The 18,980-nt window shown below is 38.5% G+C and overlaps 1 protein-coding gene across 5 annotated transcripts in view; it reads left to right on the top strand.

The window, feature by feature from the left end:
• The window catches only part of LOC150097613 (papilin-like), a 1,184,257-nt gene that overhangs the window by 743,137 nt on the left and 422,140 nt on the right, over positions 1 to 18,980 (top strand). For all 5 annotated transcript variants that reach the window (XM_090407770.1, XM_090407771.1, XM_090407772.1 and 2 more), the window contains one exon: positions 7,508 to 7,684. In XM_090407770.1, the coding sequence (XP_090263896.1) occupies positions 7,508 to 7,684 (177 nt within the window). The remainder of the gene's footprint in view (positions 1 to 7,507; positions 7,685 to 18,980) is intronic.

An 18,980-nucleotide genomic window follows, 5' to 3' on the forward strand; every position in this document is an offset into this window, starting at 1 on the left:
TTAACTACCAAGGATGTATGATCACATATGAAAATGAAAAAGATATAAACGTAAAAATTGCAAAATATTTTAAAATAACAGGTGTAATTAACTCTATATTTAAACCAAACCTAGTTCAAAAACAAACCAGACTAAAAGTATACAATACATTAGTTCTACCAGTTTTATTGTATGGAAGTGAAATCAAGACAATAAAACAAAGATTAATAATGGCAGAAATGAAGTTTATGAGAAAAACTGCAAAGTATACTCTATTTGATCACAAACCATGAATCAGTAATAGAAAAAATTAAAAATATAAACATAAATGGGTGGAACACGTTCAAAGAATGAAAATAGAAAGATTACCAAAACAAGCCTTAAAGTACAAGCCATTAGGGAAAAGAAAACCAAGACGTCCTCTTAAACGATTCAATGATGACTTCTAAGGCCGGAACAGGCCACGTTAGGCATCATTGATATGCATGATGATGATGATTACTACTACTATCCAAGAACCCCCCCCCCCCCATGGAGTCAAAGGCTAATCTAGGAAGTCCTTTTATCATACACAGCTCATCATACTACACTTTAAACACACTCAAATTCTCTGCTGACACCGCACTCTCAGGAAAAGCATTCCAATCATTCACAACTCTGCATGCAAAATACCTGCTTCTCACTCCCCTGTAAACACCCTCTTTATACAGTTTCCAGGAATGACCTCTGGTTGTCCCCTGATCTCCCACTGTTTTCTGTAGAACCTATCCAACATTAATCCTATAACAATCCCTTACTAACTTGTAGGTCTCTATCATATCTTATATCATATCTTCCCTCTTCCTCCTAACCACCAGACTCTGTAAATTGCATCTTCTCAATATTTTCTTATATTCGACATTCCACAGGTCAGAAACTACCTTAGTCAGTCACCTCTGGACCCTTTCCAACATCTCTTCTTCCTTTTGAAAACCAGGTGACCAAATCTGGGCAAAGTAGTTCATGTGTGGCCTAATCAAAGCCTTATATGGAACAGGAACAAAACAGGAACAAGATGGAACAAGAATCTCTCTACTTTTACAAGTCAGTGTCATCTGCATCATTTCCAGAAGTCTTTGCGTTGTCTTCACAATTTTGGCAATGTGTCCCCTAAATTTCAGATCCTTATCAACTATCACCCCGAGATACCTTATTTCCTCCACCTCCAACAATATATCCTCATCAAGCATAAATTCTGCATCCCATCTTTGTTTTCCAAATTTTAAAACCTTACATTTTGCAACATTGAACTCACATCCCCATTCCCAATCACTCAATTTATTCAAGTCTTCTTGTAAGGCCACAACATCTTCCATATGCTTCTTGGTTCATCTAAATTTGCATAATCTGCAAACAACTGACTATCTCCATCCAAATCTTCACCAATACCATTAATATACAAGTTAAACAGTAGTGGCGCTAAAATAGATCCCTGAGGCACACCACTAGTGACTTTCCTTTTCCTGGATATTGCTCCCCCATACACAACTTGCTGATACCTATCAGATAACCAGTCTCCAATCCACTAATCTAATATCCAACCCCATCTGCTCTAGTTTGACTATCAACAATATTTATATACAGTAATCTCTCGATTAATGTGCCCCCGATTAGTGCATTTTCGATTGGTGTGTCATTTTTTTTATATACCCAATTTCAATTAATTCACCTCAAAAATTCGAGTAGTGTGCCTATATACAGTACATCTTAAAAATAAGTGTTAGATTTTAAAAATTTTCTACCTCTACATTTTTTATTGCTAACTATTTTAAAAAATTACTCATGAAGATGAAATAATTCAGTTACCGATTTAAAACATTTTACAAAGTTATTTTTTAATGGCATACAGTACTACATTATTTCCATGTACACTATGTTCCAAATTTACCACCAAAATTTATGTCATCTGCTAATTACATTGCATTTTACCGATCATATCTCGTGACTCCTTTGCAGTTGTTTTCTTTATTTATTTTTTTTAAATTTAAAGTAATTTCCCAACTTCTCGTGTGGCATCATGAGTAAAAGTGGAAGTGTGAAAATGATTCGAAAAATAATCTCATTATAAGAAAATCTTGAAATAATAAAGAAAAACGAATAAGTCCAGAGCAAAGATAGGACAAGAACACAAAAATGGGTGAATCAACTATAAGAGCAATTCTAAGGAAAGCTGCTGAATACAGAGAGAGGTAAGGCTGCTTCAAGTTCATCATGCATGCACTCGAAATCAAAGTATTATAATGATTAAATTAGATAGACTTCTTTCTACGTCGATCGAAGATTGTAACCAAAAACGGATCACACTAAGCACTGACCTTATTAAATCAAAAGCATTAAGTCCCTTTGCAACTAGAAAGAAAGGCTATCAATGACGGAAAAGAAGAATTCCATGCTACTGCTGAGTAGTTTGAGCGTCTCAAAAAGAGAAATAGCCTACATAATGTTCGAATCACAGGCGAAGCTACAAGTGCAGATAAGAAGTTGGCTGCAAATTATCCAGAGATTTTGAAGAAAATTGTGGAAGAAGGGGACTGTTATGACCAAAAAATATTTAATGTCGATGAAACCTGCCTTTTTTTGAAGCGAATGCCTTCCAAGACTTTTCTGGTCAAATAATAGAAGTCTCAGCCTGGTTATAATGTCGAATGAAATTACTGCTAGCAATATGCGAGCCATTTGGAAGCACATTCTTCCACATTGTGCAAATGATTTTAGAAGCTTTTGAAATGAATCTAAGTTAGTTAAATCTCATTCTGAGAAATTAAGTGATTCCGACCTGCTAAATTTAGATGCACAGTGGGAAGATCCTGAAGAATATGAAGAAAATTTAATCACTGACAAGCCCAAAGTGATTTCACAGAAACAAATTGAAAATATTTTTTTGGCAACAGAAGATTTTAAGCATTAATGCTTAGAGGCTGACCCTGGTGAAGAGAGAAGCAGTAAAATTTGCAGAAGAGTAGAAGAGGCAATAGGACCATACTGTCTGTGAAATCATACTGTTTATAAAAATTTCATACTGTTTATGAAAAAAAAGGAACAGAATGCCTGCCAAACTGTTAGCTCAATTCTTTGTTAAGAAGCAGAATAATAAATTTATATTCTGAATATGTTTTATTGTCTTTCAGCTTCATGGGTTTCCTTTAATTAGGCCCTTAGACATATCCTAATTCTTTTATAAAAGAAAAATTAAGGATTAAGAAAGAAATTGGAGGAACGAATTACGCTTTTTTTCCAATAGGTTATTAAATTCAATTAGTGCATTTTCGATTAATGCGCCTGTTTTAAAGAACGCATTAGGTGCTTGGTTGATGACAGTAGCTAAAGAGAGGTATGAACAGCAGTTAGCTAATGAAGCCAAAAAGAATCCTAGGGAGTTCTTTCGATATGTAGCCAGCAAAAGAAAGAATGATTATGGAAGGATGACATTGATTGGAGGAAATGGTATAAAGACAGCTGATGCAGAATGTGTGGTGGAGATACTTAATGAGCAGTTCATAAAGATCTTTCAATCTTGTGAATGTGACTTCATGGAGAGATTGAGAGCAGTTGATGATGGTGAGGAGAGACTGACTGTAAGTGAGCAAGAGGTGTTTGGGGAGTTGAGTAAACTAGATATAAATAAGGCTGTGGGACTTGATAATATATCACTGCGTATTCTGAAGGAATGTGCCAGAGAGTTGACACCTGCCTTGACATATTTTTTTAATACGAGTCTTGCACTTTGTCAAGTTCCTAAAGAGCGGAAGGAGGGCAAGATTGTGCCACTTCATAAAGGAGGTGATCGAACTCAAGTATCAAACTATAGGCCTATCTCTGTGTCAAGTGTTGTGGTTAAGTTGTTGGAGAAGCTTGTGAGAACTAGGATCCAGAGTTGGGGTGACAACAATGGTATAATCTTAGATGGACAGCATGGATTTGCTAAAGGGAGGTCATGTTTTAGTAATCTACTTACTTATTACAATAAAGTGACTGCTTCTTTGGACAGAGGAGAAGGATACACAGTAATATACTTGGATTTCGCAAAAGGTTTTGATAGAGTACCTCATGATAAGTTGACAGTCAAACTAGTGCAGATGGGGTTCGATATTAGATTAGTGCATTGGATTGGAGACTTGCTATCTGATAGGTATCAACAAGTTGTGTATGGGGATGCAATATCCAGGAAAAGGAAAGTCACTAGTGGATTGCCTCAGGGGTCTGTTTTAGGGCCATTACTATTTAACTTGTATATTAATGATATTGGTGAGGGTTTGGATGGAGATATTCAGTTGTTTGCAGATGATGCAAAGTTGGGACGAACCATAAAGAGTAGTGAAGACGTTGTGGCCTTGCAAGAAGACTTGAATAAATTGGGTGTTTGGGCAAACAAATGGGGATGTTAGTTCAATGTTGCAAAATGTGAGGTTTTAAAATTTGGAAAACAAAGATGGGATGCAGAATTTATGCTTGGTGAGAATATATTGTTGGAAGTAGAGGAAATAAGAGATCTGATGGTGATATTGGATAAGGATCTAAAATTTAGGCGACACATCGCCAAAATTGTGAAGACAACACAATGACTTCTGGGAATGATGCGGAGGACACTGACGTGTAGAAGTAGGGAGATTCTTGTTCCATTGTATAAGGCTCTGATTAGGCCACACATGGACTATTGTGCCCATATTTGGTCACCGGGTTTTCAGAAGGATGAAGAGATGTTGGAAAGGGTCCAAAGGCGACTGACTAAGGTAGTTTCTGACCTCTGGAATGTTGAGTATGAGGAAAGATTGAAAAGATGTAATTTGCAGAGTCTGGTGGAGAGAATGAAGAGGGGAGATATGATAGAGACCTACAAGTTGGTAAGGGGTTGTGATAAGATCAATGGTGGAGAAGTTCTACAGAGAATAGTGGGAGATCAGGGGGGAACCAGAGGTCATCCCTGGAAACTGTATAAAGAGGGTGTGAGTAGGGGAGTGAGAGGCAGGTTTTATTCGTGCAGAGTTGTGAGTGATTGGAATTCCTTGCCTAAGAGTGTGGTGTCTGCAAGGAGTTTAAATGTGTTTAAGACATGGTATGATGAGATGTGTGTGAGATAAAAGGACCTCCTAGATGAGTCTTTGACTCCATGAGGTCTTGTTTAATCATAATAATAAAAATAATAATAATAATTAATCGAGGGATTGCTCTATTCTTTCATTTCCATTTTCGACATCACATCATCCTCAGACAACCAAATTTTACTTATACCAAAAATCTTTGGGCATACTGATTCAATTTATGCAACAAACTGAGCTCTCTTGTTTCAAACACTCCTTGCATTTGTGTACAAACATAATCCCTATGTCTTTGAGGCCATTCGATCAGCACCAACATTCTCTATTCTAGCTGCTATACCACACCTCGCTCTTCAGTCTGACCACTCCTCTTTCCCTGATCCCAACTCCTATTTCCATTCCTACCTGTCTCATCCTCACCCTTTCTGCATCCCATCACTTTATGCTGCTACAGTCACATCTTTGACCTCATGTCCAACTTCCTCTTGTTGTACAAATCAATTTAGTTGTGTTATACTGCTTTGCAAGTATACTTGGATCATCTACTACATTACTTCTTGACTCTGTGTCTTCTCAAAAAACAATAGCCTTTCTAAATGCCCAACACCAAACCCATTCAAATGCAATCCATCAACTTTAAACCATTCCAATTTTCCTTCAAATTCATTACATAGATTTATAAACTGAACCCCATTTGCTCACACAACTCAGTTATATCTGATCTCCTTCTCAATTCAGTTTAGTTTCTACATTCTTCCTTGTAATCAAAATCTTCTCCTGATTGCCATTGACAAAAGATAAGCAGTTCTCTCACTCTGTGGTGTTAATGGTTTATTGTGAGCGACTCTGGATTTTCTCATACTTAGGAGAAACATGATGTCTGCTGAAAAACAAATACAAAAACATATATTATATCAACAACAATAAACCTGAAAAATATGGCCTTGATCAGCATGGAGTGGACACTGATTACAATATCTTCTCCTCCAGTATTCACCTTTTTCATTTGTGCCAGTTTAGATTTGAAGCACCTATCTTCAAACACCTTTTAAAACACCTATCCTGTATCAATAAACTGAAAAATCTGGCCTTGATGAGCATGGAGTGGACACTGATTACAATATTTTCTTTCTCAGTACTCACCTTACTAGTTTAGGTTTGAGCAGTTATTTTAAGAGGCTGCTTAAGAACTTCTGCACTATCCAAACTTACATCTGAATGACTTCCTCTCCACTGCCAAGATTTTGTTTGGAGAGTCTCGTCCTCATAACGACAATGATAAGCAATAGGTCAATTGTTTTATTTATCTAAATTTTATTAATTTTTGTATTTCAAATCATTTTAATTTTAGTTTTAGCTTTAATGGTGATCTAATTTTATTTTGTAACCAGCATGGTGGCATTCTAGCATGTGGCTCAGCTCTGTAAATAGTAATAATGTTCTTGTGATTATGTTGGTTTAATGATGATAGCCTGTTAATTTCTGACTAAAATATTTGCAATCATAAATATTATTATTCTTATTCTTGTGAATGCATATGTCTAAGGAGTTACATATACATTCTCATCATTCTTTCAACAATTATCTAGTTTCCTTGACTCTGCATTGGACTCAATCCACTGAATAATTTCTTCTTCTTAATGCCAAATCGATTCAAGTGCAAGCCATTCTTCTTATACAATCTTTTCTATCACCAAACTTACTCCACACATCCAAAAACTCGTATCCATTTCTTTTACACTGCCTGCTCATTGAATCATTTGCTATCAGCTCTTATTGTTACTTAGTTCTCTCGTATCTCAGTAAATGAAAAATGACTGAAATTATTTTTATGGCAAATATTTTACTTGAATTGTAAGTTAAAGTTGAGTTGAATTAAAGTCAATTGCTTCTCCATAAATCACTAATTTTGTTATGCCGTAAATGAAAAACTTGTGAGAACTTTTACTTTGTCTTATATATGCACACACACATCTTTCAACTGGAAGAATAGTTTAACTGGGCCAAATTATTCTATTCTTGATGTGGCCCAATTAATCAGAATCCACTGTACATACAAAATGCAAATTTTCAGATGCAAGAAAGATATAGCTATCTGAAAGCTCTGCTTCTGATCACTGTAAAAATAATAATTATTTTTTATTTATTTATTTTTTTAATGTGAAATTCACTCATGAAATTTTTAAATCTGTTATAGATTTAGTGATATAGGTGTTTTTAAGGTTTGTAGGTAATCCAGTTTGGCTGCTCTTGAGAACTAACATTGTTCCTTGTTTAAGTAACTTCAAACCTTCAACAAACTGACTTCTTTCACATGGTGACAAATATCTTCTCTTACCTCTTTATTAACAAATTAACAAACTTTTATTTATAGTACAAGTATAATGAAATTAACCGATTATCAATCTTTCGTATGATATGCCATTAAATATATAATACTTATTATTTTATAGATGCTTGTCTTCTTCCAAAAGTTGAAGGACCTTGTAAAAATGTTCATCCATCCTGGTATTATGACACTGGTAGGAGTACTTGTGAATCCTTTGTTTACAGTGGATGTTTAGGTAATAATAATCGTTTTAAAAGCAAAGAGGCATGTGAACAGACTTGCATCCATAAAGAATCATTAAGTAAGTTTATTTTATTTTATATCTTATTTATGAATCTGATTTTTGTTGAATACATCAGTTGGTAACTAAATTGAAGCAGATGGGATTGGATGCTAGATTAATTAGTTGGACAGGTGACTAGATGTCAGACGGGTATCTGCAAGGTGTTATGTAGTGTTGTACCCCCAGAACAAGAAAGTCACTAGTGGTGCACCACAGGGGTTTGTTTTGGTACTATTGTTGTTTAACTTGTACATTAATGATATTGGGATGGATTTAACTGGAGATATGTAACTGTTTACAGATGATGCAAATATGGGGAAAATGATGAGGATACAAGCAGATATTGTGCCATTTACAGGAGGACTTGAATAGATTACGTGAGTGGAACTGTAAATTCAGTGTTGCAAAGTATAAGGTTCTGAAATTTGGTAGGCAACAATGGGATGCAAAGTATACACTTGGTGGAGAAACTTTGAAGTAGGTAGATGCAGTTGACAAGGACCTGAAATTCAAAGACAACATTGCAGAAGTTGTGAAGTCAGTGGAATGAATTAATGGCAATGATACTGAGTACCTTGACATGTAAAAATAAATTGGTTATGGTTCCACTGTGTAAGGCCTTGATCAGGCCTCATATGGATGGATTAATATGCACAAATTAGTCTCATAGTTTTCATAGTGATCGGGATATATTAGATAGAGTCCAGGAAACTAACTAAGATGATAACTAATCTTTAGAATGTGGGATATCAAGACAAAATAAGGGAATGAAAATTGCAAAGCCTCATGAATAGGAGGAGGAGAAAGCATATGATTGAGATGTTTAAGTTGTTAAGGGATTGTTACTATTGATATCGAAGAAATTTTTCATGGAATGAAAAAGGGGGATAGAAGAAGATGCCATTCTTGGAAACTGTATAAGGAAGGCGTAGGCAAGGGCATTAGGTGTCGGTTCTTTGCATAGAGAGTAGTTAGTGAGTTGAATGAAGTGCCTGAATTGTGGTGTTGTGTCGGAAAAAGTGCCGATTCACTTTTAATGAGTCACCCTATTTCCGACCCAACATAAGGTAATGTTAAAAACCATGGATATTGACATGCTTATGCCTCCAGAAGAAAATGTGCATTTTGGTAACTCAAAACTATGTCTAACCATTTTTCTAGTAGATATTAAGTGAATTCTGAGTAACCCATAATTTAAATAGATAATGTTTGTCGATTATTTAACAAGGGAAATTATGTATAAATGCTGAAAGATGTATATAAGATGATATATGTATTGAGCCATGTCAAAAACAGTTCGGTGTTGCGGTGACCAATCGACCGCCGCTATGTGCATGACGTAGTCACCAAGAGAGGGCACTCACATTAACTATATAGGTTTCGGTACGCAATTCAATCGGCCTCTTAATTTTCTGTTCCTGGTTCCTGATCCAAGTGCTGTATAGCTGTGAAGCTTGCCTCTATACCCAGCAGCATTCTCCCATTGCTGTACGTGCCGTGTCAATCGTAGTCACAACTGAGGAATGTGGCCAGATTTCCAGAAAAGAGCCATTGGTTAGTCATGCCAACATATAAATCAGCGAAGAGGTGAACCTCTTTCGAAAAGAATAGAAGTATGTCGCAGACACCATAAGAAATATACGTTGAGGAAACCCGGAAGTCTAGTTAAGGAAATTCCAACAACTACCAGAAAAGCAAAAACGGTAAGATGCAAGTTTTCATATTAAAATTGAATAATAACCAAAGAGGGTATAGGAACCAGAGGGTTAAGGAGCTCCATATAGTCAACTTCCACTTTGTATCTAAACAACTGTGTTCATGTGGACATTTCTGTCTACGTCTAAAGAGCAAGTGACACCCTAAGCTTAAGCTGAGCTGGGAGCCAAGATTTCGAACTGTTTATGTTGGAAGAAACAATTTTATCATTGTGTTAAATTTAAATTTGAATATTAACTGAATTTTGGGGGAGGATAAAGCCTGAGCAAAAGAGAGAATATTGTCCCATGTGAAATTTGCAAGACGGAGAACATCTGATATACTCCATATTAGGATTGTAGAATGTATCTATGTATATATGTTATTCCTATATATGGGAACTGAGCAACTCTGTAAGAATTAACCGAGCCTGAACGTAGTTACACAAATGAGATTGCTAGCATAAGATTTTAGAGTAAACCTTTTGGATATGTTAATTTAAGAGTGGGCGGGGGGAGGGGTTCAGGCTCTTTAGAATTGGAATATCTAACTAAAGTGTATATATGTATTTGTCTAAATAAATGTATTTCTTTAATTCAAACCTCATGAGTCTGTCATTGTTCTGAGAATTGAGTTACCACTTGTTAAATTGCAGACCATGCATAAGTAACAGGGGAATCCATTAGCAACTAAGAAAGGGGGACCACGACTGCAAACCACTTGATCCCTATATTGTTTTTGAGTAGTTTTAAATTGTGTGTCAGAATTCAGTTGCCGGCTGGCGCAGTCGACAGAATATAAATTTGTCGGCAACGGAATAGCTGAGAATAAGATTAGTAAATAACATAACTAATAATAACAGGGCGAGTACGTGACGTAACAGTGGTGAATGTGAACACATTGAATGACTTTAAAACACAGACTGATGGGCTTTGTGTGTAACAGAGCATGTACCTCCTGTATTGAGTCTTTTTACTCAGTGGGAATATGGTGTTAATAATAATAAAATTTATTTATTTATTTGGCAAAAGGAATACAAAATACCTACAGATCAATGTCCAATCTGGAAAGCCAATCCAAGGCATTATCTTTCACCTTGTTAATGTCCTGTAGGCCACCACCGTGAAATTGGCATCTTGGGCAGTCGTTCACAATATGATCGATCGTCTGAGTCATGGGAGAACAATCACAATAAGGGTGGTCTAACAGCCCCCATTTATGTAGTAGGCAGCCACATATGCCCTGGTTAGTTCTGATCCTGTTGTTTGATGACCAACAGCAGCCTGGTTTTGCTCTTCCTAGGAAGAACCAGGCTGCAGAGTGCAGGGATCTTCTACCAGGAAGCTGTTTGTTGGGAGACTGTTGGACCAGTATTCTCTCCACATCAGGTGTTGATGGCAGGGCAGCTGAAGAGAGTTTGTCCATGGACCAGAAAGGCTTTCTAGATTTTAGGTGAAGACTAGGTCAATTTATGAGAGTCTGGTGCAGGAGCAGGAGTGGGTTGCTCATTGCTTTATTAAATTCTTTAATCGAGGCTTGTCTTTTCCATATGTTTGGTGGAGCAATGTTAGATAGGACAGGCAGCCAGGAGAGAGGGGTGCTTCTCACTGTCCCACTAATTGTGAGCATGGTAGAGTTTAGCTGGGTGTCTATAATGTTAGTATGTGCATTTCTTTCTCAGACAGGGACACAATATTCTGCTACAGAGAATGCGAGGGCTAGTGTAGATGACCTTAGGACTTCTGTACCACAACCCCAGGTTGTTCCAGCAAGCCTTGAAATGATATTGTTTCTTGTTTTAATTTTGTTGGACAGGTTAGTGATGCGCCTTTTATAGGTTAGGCTAATGTCCAGGCTCACTCTGAGGTATTTCGGGTAAGGCTCGTCTTCTACCATTTTTCCACAGGAAGAAAGGTTGAGGTGTGGATATGCCTCTGCATTGTTCTGGTGAAATACTGTGGACACAGTTTTGTTGGATTTGGCTTCAAGTACCACTGCTTGAAGTACATCTTCCAGGATGTTCAGGTCTGTGTTCAAAGTTGATTCCAGGTTGGCAAAGGAGGTAGATTGCTGTAAGATCGCTAGGTCATCAGCATACATATACTTGCTTGAGCTGGTATGTGGTAAGTCGTATACTTCGATGTTAAAAAGTAAAGGGGATAACACAGAGCCCTGTGGGAGACCGTTGTGATGGAATCTAGGCCTGCTCTTTTCTGCCATATGGACTCGGATCTTTCTATTGGAGAGAATGGATTCAAAAAGCTGGAAAGATTTTTTGCACCATATAATATTATTATTATTATTAAACAAGACCTCATGGAGTCAAAGACTCATCTAGGAGGTCCTTTTATCTCACACACATCTCATCATACCATGTCTTAAACACATTTAAACTCCTTGCAGACACCACACTCTTAGGCAAGGAATTCCAATCACTCACAACTCTGCACGAATAAAACCTGCCTCTCACTCCCCTACTCACACCCTCTTTATACAGTTTCCAGGGATGACCTCTGGTTCTCCCCTGATCTCCCACTACTCTCGGTAGAACTTCTCCACCATTGATCCTATAACAACCCCTTACCAACTTGTAGGTCTCTATCATATCTCCCCTCTTCCTTCTCTCCACTAGACTCTGCAAATTACATCTTCTCAATCTTTCCTCATACTCAATATTCCAGAGGTCAGAAACTACCTTAGTCAGTTACCTTTGGACCATTTCCAACATCTCTTCATCCTTCTGAAAACCCAGGGCCAAATCTGGGCACAACAGTCCATATGTGGCCTAATCAAAGCCTTATACAATGGAACAAGAATCTCCCTACTTCTACACGTCAGTGTCCTCCGCATCATTCCCAGAAGTCATTGTGTTGTCTTCACAATTTTGGCGATGTGTCCCCTAAATTTTAGTTCCTTATCCACTATCACCCCCAGATCTCTTATTTCCTCTACTTCCAACAATATATTCTCACCAAGCATAAATTCTGCATCCCATCTTTGTTTTCCAAATTTTAAAACCTTACATTTTGCAACATTGAACTAACATCCCCAATTGCTTGCCCAATCACTCAATTTATTGAAGTCTTCTTGCAAGGCCATAACATCTTCACTACTCTTTATGGTTCGTCCCAACTTTGCATCATCTGCAAACAACTGAATATCTCCATCCAAATCTTCGCCGATATCATTAATATACAAGTTAAATAGTAATGGCCCTAAAACAGATCCCTGAGGCACTCCACTAGTGACTTTCCTTTTCCTGGATATTGCATCCCCATACACAACTTGTTGATACCTATCAGATAGCCAGTCTCCAATCCAATGCACTAATCTAATATCCAACCCCATCTACTCTAGTTTGACTGTCAACTTATCATGAGGTACTCTATCAAAAGGTTTTGTGAAATCCATGTATATTACTGTGTATCCTTCTCCTCTGTCCAAGGAAGCAGTCACTTTATTGTAATAAGTAAGTAGATTACTAAAACATGACCTCCCTTTAGCAAATCCATGCTGTCCATCAAAGATTATACCTTTGTTTTCAACTCAACTCAGGATCCTAGTTCTCACAAGCTTCTCCAACAACTTAACCACAACACCTGACACACAGATAGGCCTATAGTTTGATGCTTGAGTTCGATCACCTCCTTTATGAAGTGGCACAATCTTGCCCTGCTTCCACTCTTTAGGAACTTCTCCAAGTGCAAGACTCGTATTAAAAAAATATGTCAAGGCAGGTGTCAACTCTCTGGCACATTCTTTCAGAATACATGGTGATATATTATCAAGTCCCACAGCCTTATTCACATCTAGTTTATTCAACTCCCCAAACACCTCTTGCTCACTTACAGTCAGTCTTTCCTCCCCATCATCAACTGCTCTTAATATCTCCAGGAAGTCACATTCACAAGATTGAGAGATCTTTATGAACTGCTCATTAAGTATCTCCACCACACATTCTGCAACAGCTGTCTTTATACCATTTCCTCCAATCAATGTCATCCTTCCATAATCATTCTTTCTTTTGCTGGCTACATTACGAAAGAACTCCCTAGGATTCTTTTTGGCTTAATTAGCTAACTGCTGTTCATATCTCTCTTTAGCTACTCTCACTAACCAAGTCACCTTCCTTGCCTGGTCTTTGTACACCTCATGAAATTGGTTACTTCCACTTCTCTTATTATTATTATTATTATTATTGTTCCGGGAAACTCCAAGGAGTCGACAGACTCATCGAGCGCGGCCCTAACATCATGTCAAGAACAACTATTCAACATTCACACAGTATCTATCATACCTTGCCTTGAACTCATTCACGGTCGTAGCACCCACAACAGACTCTGGAAGCTTATACCACTCATTTACCACTCTCCAAGTAAAGAACCTAGCTCTAACACCCTTGTCAACCACGCTCTTGCCCAGCTTCCATGCATGGCCCCTAGTCCTCCCTCCACCAGTCATATTTTCAAAAATATCTTCTGGATCAATCTTATAAAAACCCTTCAGTAATTTGAATGTCTCAATCATATCACCCCTCCTTCGCCTATCGTCCAATTACTGCAACCCACAAATCTTCAACCTATTCTCATAAGGTTCATTCCACAGACCTGCTATCATCTTGGTCACTCGTCTCTGGACCCTCTCCACTTCCTTCCCATCACAAAGAAACCTTGGTGCCCATAACTGGGCACAGAAGTCCAGATGGGGTCTTATCAAGGCTCGATACAGAGAAACAACAACAACTTGCTTCTCTCTGCATGTTCAAGTATTTTTCAGAAGCCAAGTGATTTGGTGAGCTGTTTTAGTTACTTTTGCAATGTGCCCCCTAAACTTCAACTCCCTATCCACCAACACTCCCAAATCCCTGGCCTCATCAATCTCCTGGAGTATGGTTCCACCAATGCGATATACTGCTGCTATTCTTTTCACCCCAAAGTGCATACACTTTGGCACATTAAATTCATCCATTTTTCCTAGCCCAGTCCTCCAAACTATCCAAATCATCCTGTAAAATTTTGACATCCTGTGCACTCACAATTGCTCTATCCAACTTTGCATCATCAGCAAACAAGTGAACACTTCCTCTCAGATCCTTTCCAATATCATTGATGAACAAATTGAAAAGTAGTGGTCCAAGAACAGAGCCCTGTGGCACTCCACTAGTCACAAGACGTCTTTTAGACTCCACTCCTGAATAAACCACTCTTTGATATCTCTCCTTCAACCACCCTCTTATCCATCTCACCAACCCTATATCTATACCCATCTGCTCCAGTTTACTGATTAGGGTTCCATGTGGTATCCTATCAAAGGCCTTGGCAAGGTCCAGTATTATCACTGTAAACCCATTACCCCTATCCAGTTCAGCCGTCATTGTGTTATAAAACGTGAGCAAGTTACTGAGGCATGATTTACCCTTCACAAAACCATGCTGTCCCCCATACAGTATCCCATTTTCATCTATCCAATCCTGTATTCTTTTCTTGACTAATTTCTCTAAGACCTTGACAATGATTCCTGATATGCTAATCAGTCGGTAATTTACAACAGCAGTCTTGGAACCACTTTTATGCAGTGGAACTATTTTCCCCTCTTTCCACCCCCTCGGGACTAACCCAGACCCGAGACTCAAATTAAACAAAATGGTCAAGGGTACTGACAATTCTTTAGCTGCTTCTCGTACAACACGAGCTGGTATACCATCCAATCCCACAGATGTATTGACATTGAGGTTATGCAATAGACTACTCACCTCCACTTCATTAATCACAATTCCCGTATAATATACTGGTTTATTCGTTTCTGCAATGTCACCACCTGAATGATATACTCTTGCAAAGTGCTCACTGAATAACTCAACTATCTCAACTGATTCAGTTACCTCCCTACCATCGGCATTCTTTAAAATCAATCTGCCATGTACATTTTTCCTTTTACTTGCTACATATCTAAAAACCTGTTTAGGATTCTCTTTAGCCTGCATGGCCAATGTTCTTTCGTAATCCTTTTTTGCTTTTCTTACCACACTCGTCACCTTTCTTGCCTGCGCTTTATACCATTCATGTGCCTGCCGGTCACCCTTCTCCTTAAATTCCCTCCATAGTTGTTTCTTTTTTTGCAGCTCAAGCTTAATGGTGTTATTCATCCATTTAAACCCTACTTGATTTATTATTCGGACTCTAGGTATACAGTCAGCCATTGCTTCATGCAAGCACTTCTTAACTACCTCCCATGCACTATCAACTTCTAGTCCTTGCAGTTGTACATGCCATGGCACTGAACCAATCAAATTCCTAAGCTTGTCATACTTTCCAGCCCGATAATTCCACATGTACCCTGTCTTAATTGAAAATTCTACACCTTTAGCCACCTCCCAAGTTAAGACCCTATAATCACTCTCACCGATTGGTGGCAATGTGGTCATATTTGTTACAGCCAAATCCTCAGATGTAATTACTAGGTCAAGCACTCTCTGACCCCTAGTATTTTCCATTACATGCTGTCGCAGATAGTTATCCCTTAATAACCGCATAAAATCCAGTTCCTTCCTTCTGTGTGTCCTCTCCTCACTCCAATCAATGCGACCATAGTTGAAATCTCCCATAATAATCACCCTCCTTCCACCCATTTCTTCTATTTGCTTGTGCATACTGTCACCACCATCTTTTCCATCACCTGGTCTATAGCAGCACCCAATTGTATATTTAGTTCTGCTAGCCACAATCTCACACCAAATGGCCTCAAATGTGCTCTTTTCTCTATCCTGCAATTCCACTTCTATTCTCCTTGCCTGGAGCTCATCAGCTATCATCAAAAATATTCCTCCCCCCATTTTATTCTCTCTGTCATTCCTGAACACACTATACCCATCACATTCAATCCCACTAGTTATATCATCTACAGTCAGCCATGTTTCACTAATACCTATAACCTGTGGTCTTGAAGTGCCAACCATGGCCAAAAACTCTTCCTTCTTGTTCCTAATACTCCTAGTATTAGTGTACATGAATTTAAGACCCACATTAGCCCCAATCCTACCTTGATGCCTTATATTAACTATCCCACTCAGATTTGTTGTCCTTATTTGCTCTGGCATATTATATTCATTCTTACATTCAACTGCCTCCATAAGGACTGTATATCTACTCCCAACCCCCCTTAACAAATCTAGTTTCTCTGAATTTGCACATCCACTACATTCAGCAACACTTTCTCAAGTCTTCTTACACCGTAACCATTCAAATGCAACCCATCCATCTTATAAAGATCCTTTCGCCCATCAAACTCACTCCACACATCCACAAATTCCACACCACTCGTCATACATAACCCACGCATAAAGTCATTCGCAATTATGGCCATCCTTTTAAACATTTCACTCTCATACCGTGGCAAAAGACTAATCATTCTAACTCTCTCACTCTTTTCTTTTGCTACCTCAAACAATTCATTCAGGTCTTCTATCATTTCCATTTTATCTCCTTTCAAATCATTCGTACCTGCCACAACAATCATTTCTTTCACCCTTTCCTTTTGCTCTCTAATAGACTCAGTTACGTCCTTTATGGTCGCATCAGGTTGGTACGATTTTGTCAAATCCTCTAGTAACGCACCTCGTACTAACGAGTCTCCATACAGCACTCTATCCTTCATTTTGTTCATGTTCACATTCATACGTCTATTTTTCCTGTCATACCTTTTATTATTGGTTGGTTCATTCAGTCTACTTTTGTTCATGCACTCTAGCTGCTGTTTTGCTCCCACTATTCAACAACTTATGCTGCCTCCACAATGCCCTTTTTCTCTGTATTGCATGCTTAATCTCTTTATTCATCCATCTCACACCTATCTTATTTAACCTTCTCACCCATGGTATACATTTAGACATTGCATCTACTAAATATTTTTTGAAAATCCCCCAAGCTGCATTGATCTCTTTTCCAGCTAACTCCTCATTCCATGCTACACCTGCAAGCTGTCTCCTGAGCTCTTCATAATTGTCCCCCCCCGTTGTAGTTCCACATATACCCTTTTTTTACAGGGGTCCTTGCACTGCTGGCAACCACTCAGGTAATCACTTCATGGTCACTTTCACCAGTTGGTGGATGATTTGATACCTCATTGATAATTACATCCTCCGATGAGATGACCAAATCCAAGACCTTTAATCCTCGTGTGCCCCCTGTTACATACTGTCTGAGGTAGTTATCCCTCAAAAACTCAAGAAACTCATTTTCTTTACTTCCAGTTGCTATCTCTTCATTCCAGTCTATATTGCCATAATTAAAATCACGCATAATGATCACCCTTTTCTTATTTGCTTGGCTTATTTGACTATACATTTCACTATCACCACCATCCACATTACCAGGTCTATAACAACATCCCACCAAGTATTTGATTCTATTCACCTCTATCTTACACCATACTGCCTCAAAACCACTGTCCCTATTTCCCTCTTGCATCTCTACCTTGTATGGACATAACTCTTTCTCTATCATCAATAGCACTCCCCCCCCTCCCTTTTTACCCCTTCTATCCTCACAAAACACATCATACCTTTCCATCTCTATTCCTGTCAGGATGTCATCCTCATCTAACCATGTCTCACTTATTCCGACAATCTCTGGGTGTACAGATGCAATTAGTGCAACCATTTCATCCGCCTTGTTTCTTATACTTCTAGCATTGGTATACAAACACAACAACTGATTTCTGGATCTACAGCTTGTTCCACTGATACCACTCACTCGATGTGATCTCTCTCCATGCTGGACTGGTGCTATTTCCCTTTCTGCTTCTTCATTTTAGAACCATTTGCAATTCCATCTGTTTCCTCTTGATCCCTGATCATCCCATTACTTTCCAGCCTACACATGCTCTGACCTCCACTTGGAGCATCCACCTTTGTCACGCTGTGTACCCCTGTCCACCCTGAGCCTCCCCGTTTCCCTGCTCCTCCTGCACACCCATTCTCTCATTTTCTCTACTCATACCACTCACTTCCCCATTCATTTCCACTTCTTCAATCTCTCCTGTCTTACTCTCCTGCTCTTCCACATCACTTCCCTCTTGATCTGATTCATTCTCTCTATTCACTTCTCTACTTTCCAGCAGCAGTCTCTCCAAGCGACTCACACCACTCAAATGCAGTCCATCGCTCCCATACAGCTCACTTCGTCCCTCAATCTCATTCCACACATTAACAAACTGTACTCCCATCTCCTCACACATTTCAGCCAGAATATCATTCATAATCCTTGCTCTCCGCCTCATTTCACCACAATCATACCTAGGCAACACACTGACTACCCTTCCTGTCACATTATTCTCTTATATCTTTCCAAGCAGTCTCCTGACATTCTTTTTGACATGCTCTTTGTTCTCTCTCAAATCATTTGTACCAATTAATACAATTAACTCTTTTGCTCGTTCTCGCCTCATATTCAATGCCTCAATCACTCTATTCATTTTACCGCCTGGAAAACATACCTTGTGCATTTTATCCTCTAGCACACCTTTAATAATGGAGTCGCCATACAACGCCACTCGCTCATCTTTCGTTAACTCTTTCATGCCATCATGATTTATTTTAATAGTTTTGACCTGAATTCTCTTA

This window comes from Typopeltis vanoorti, chromosome 17 (genome assembly GCF_054136105.1).
Source record: "Typopeltis vanoorti isolate ZY-2024b chromosome 17, IOZ_Tvanoo_1.0, whole genome shotgun sequence".
Lineage (NCBI taxonomy): Eukaryota > Metazoa > Arthropoda > Arachnida > Uropygi > Thelyphonidae > Typopeltis > Typopeltis vanoorti.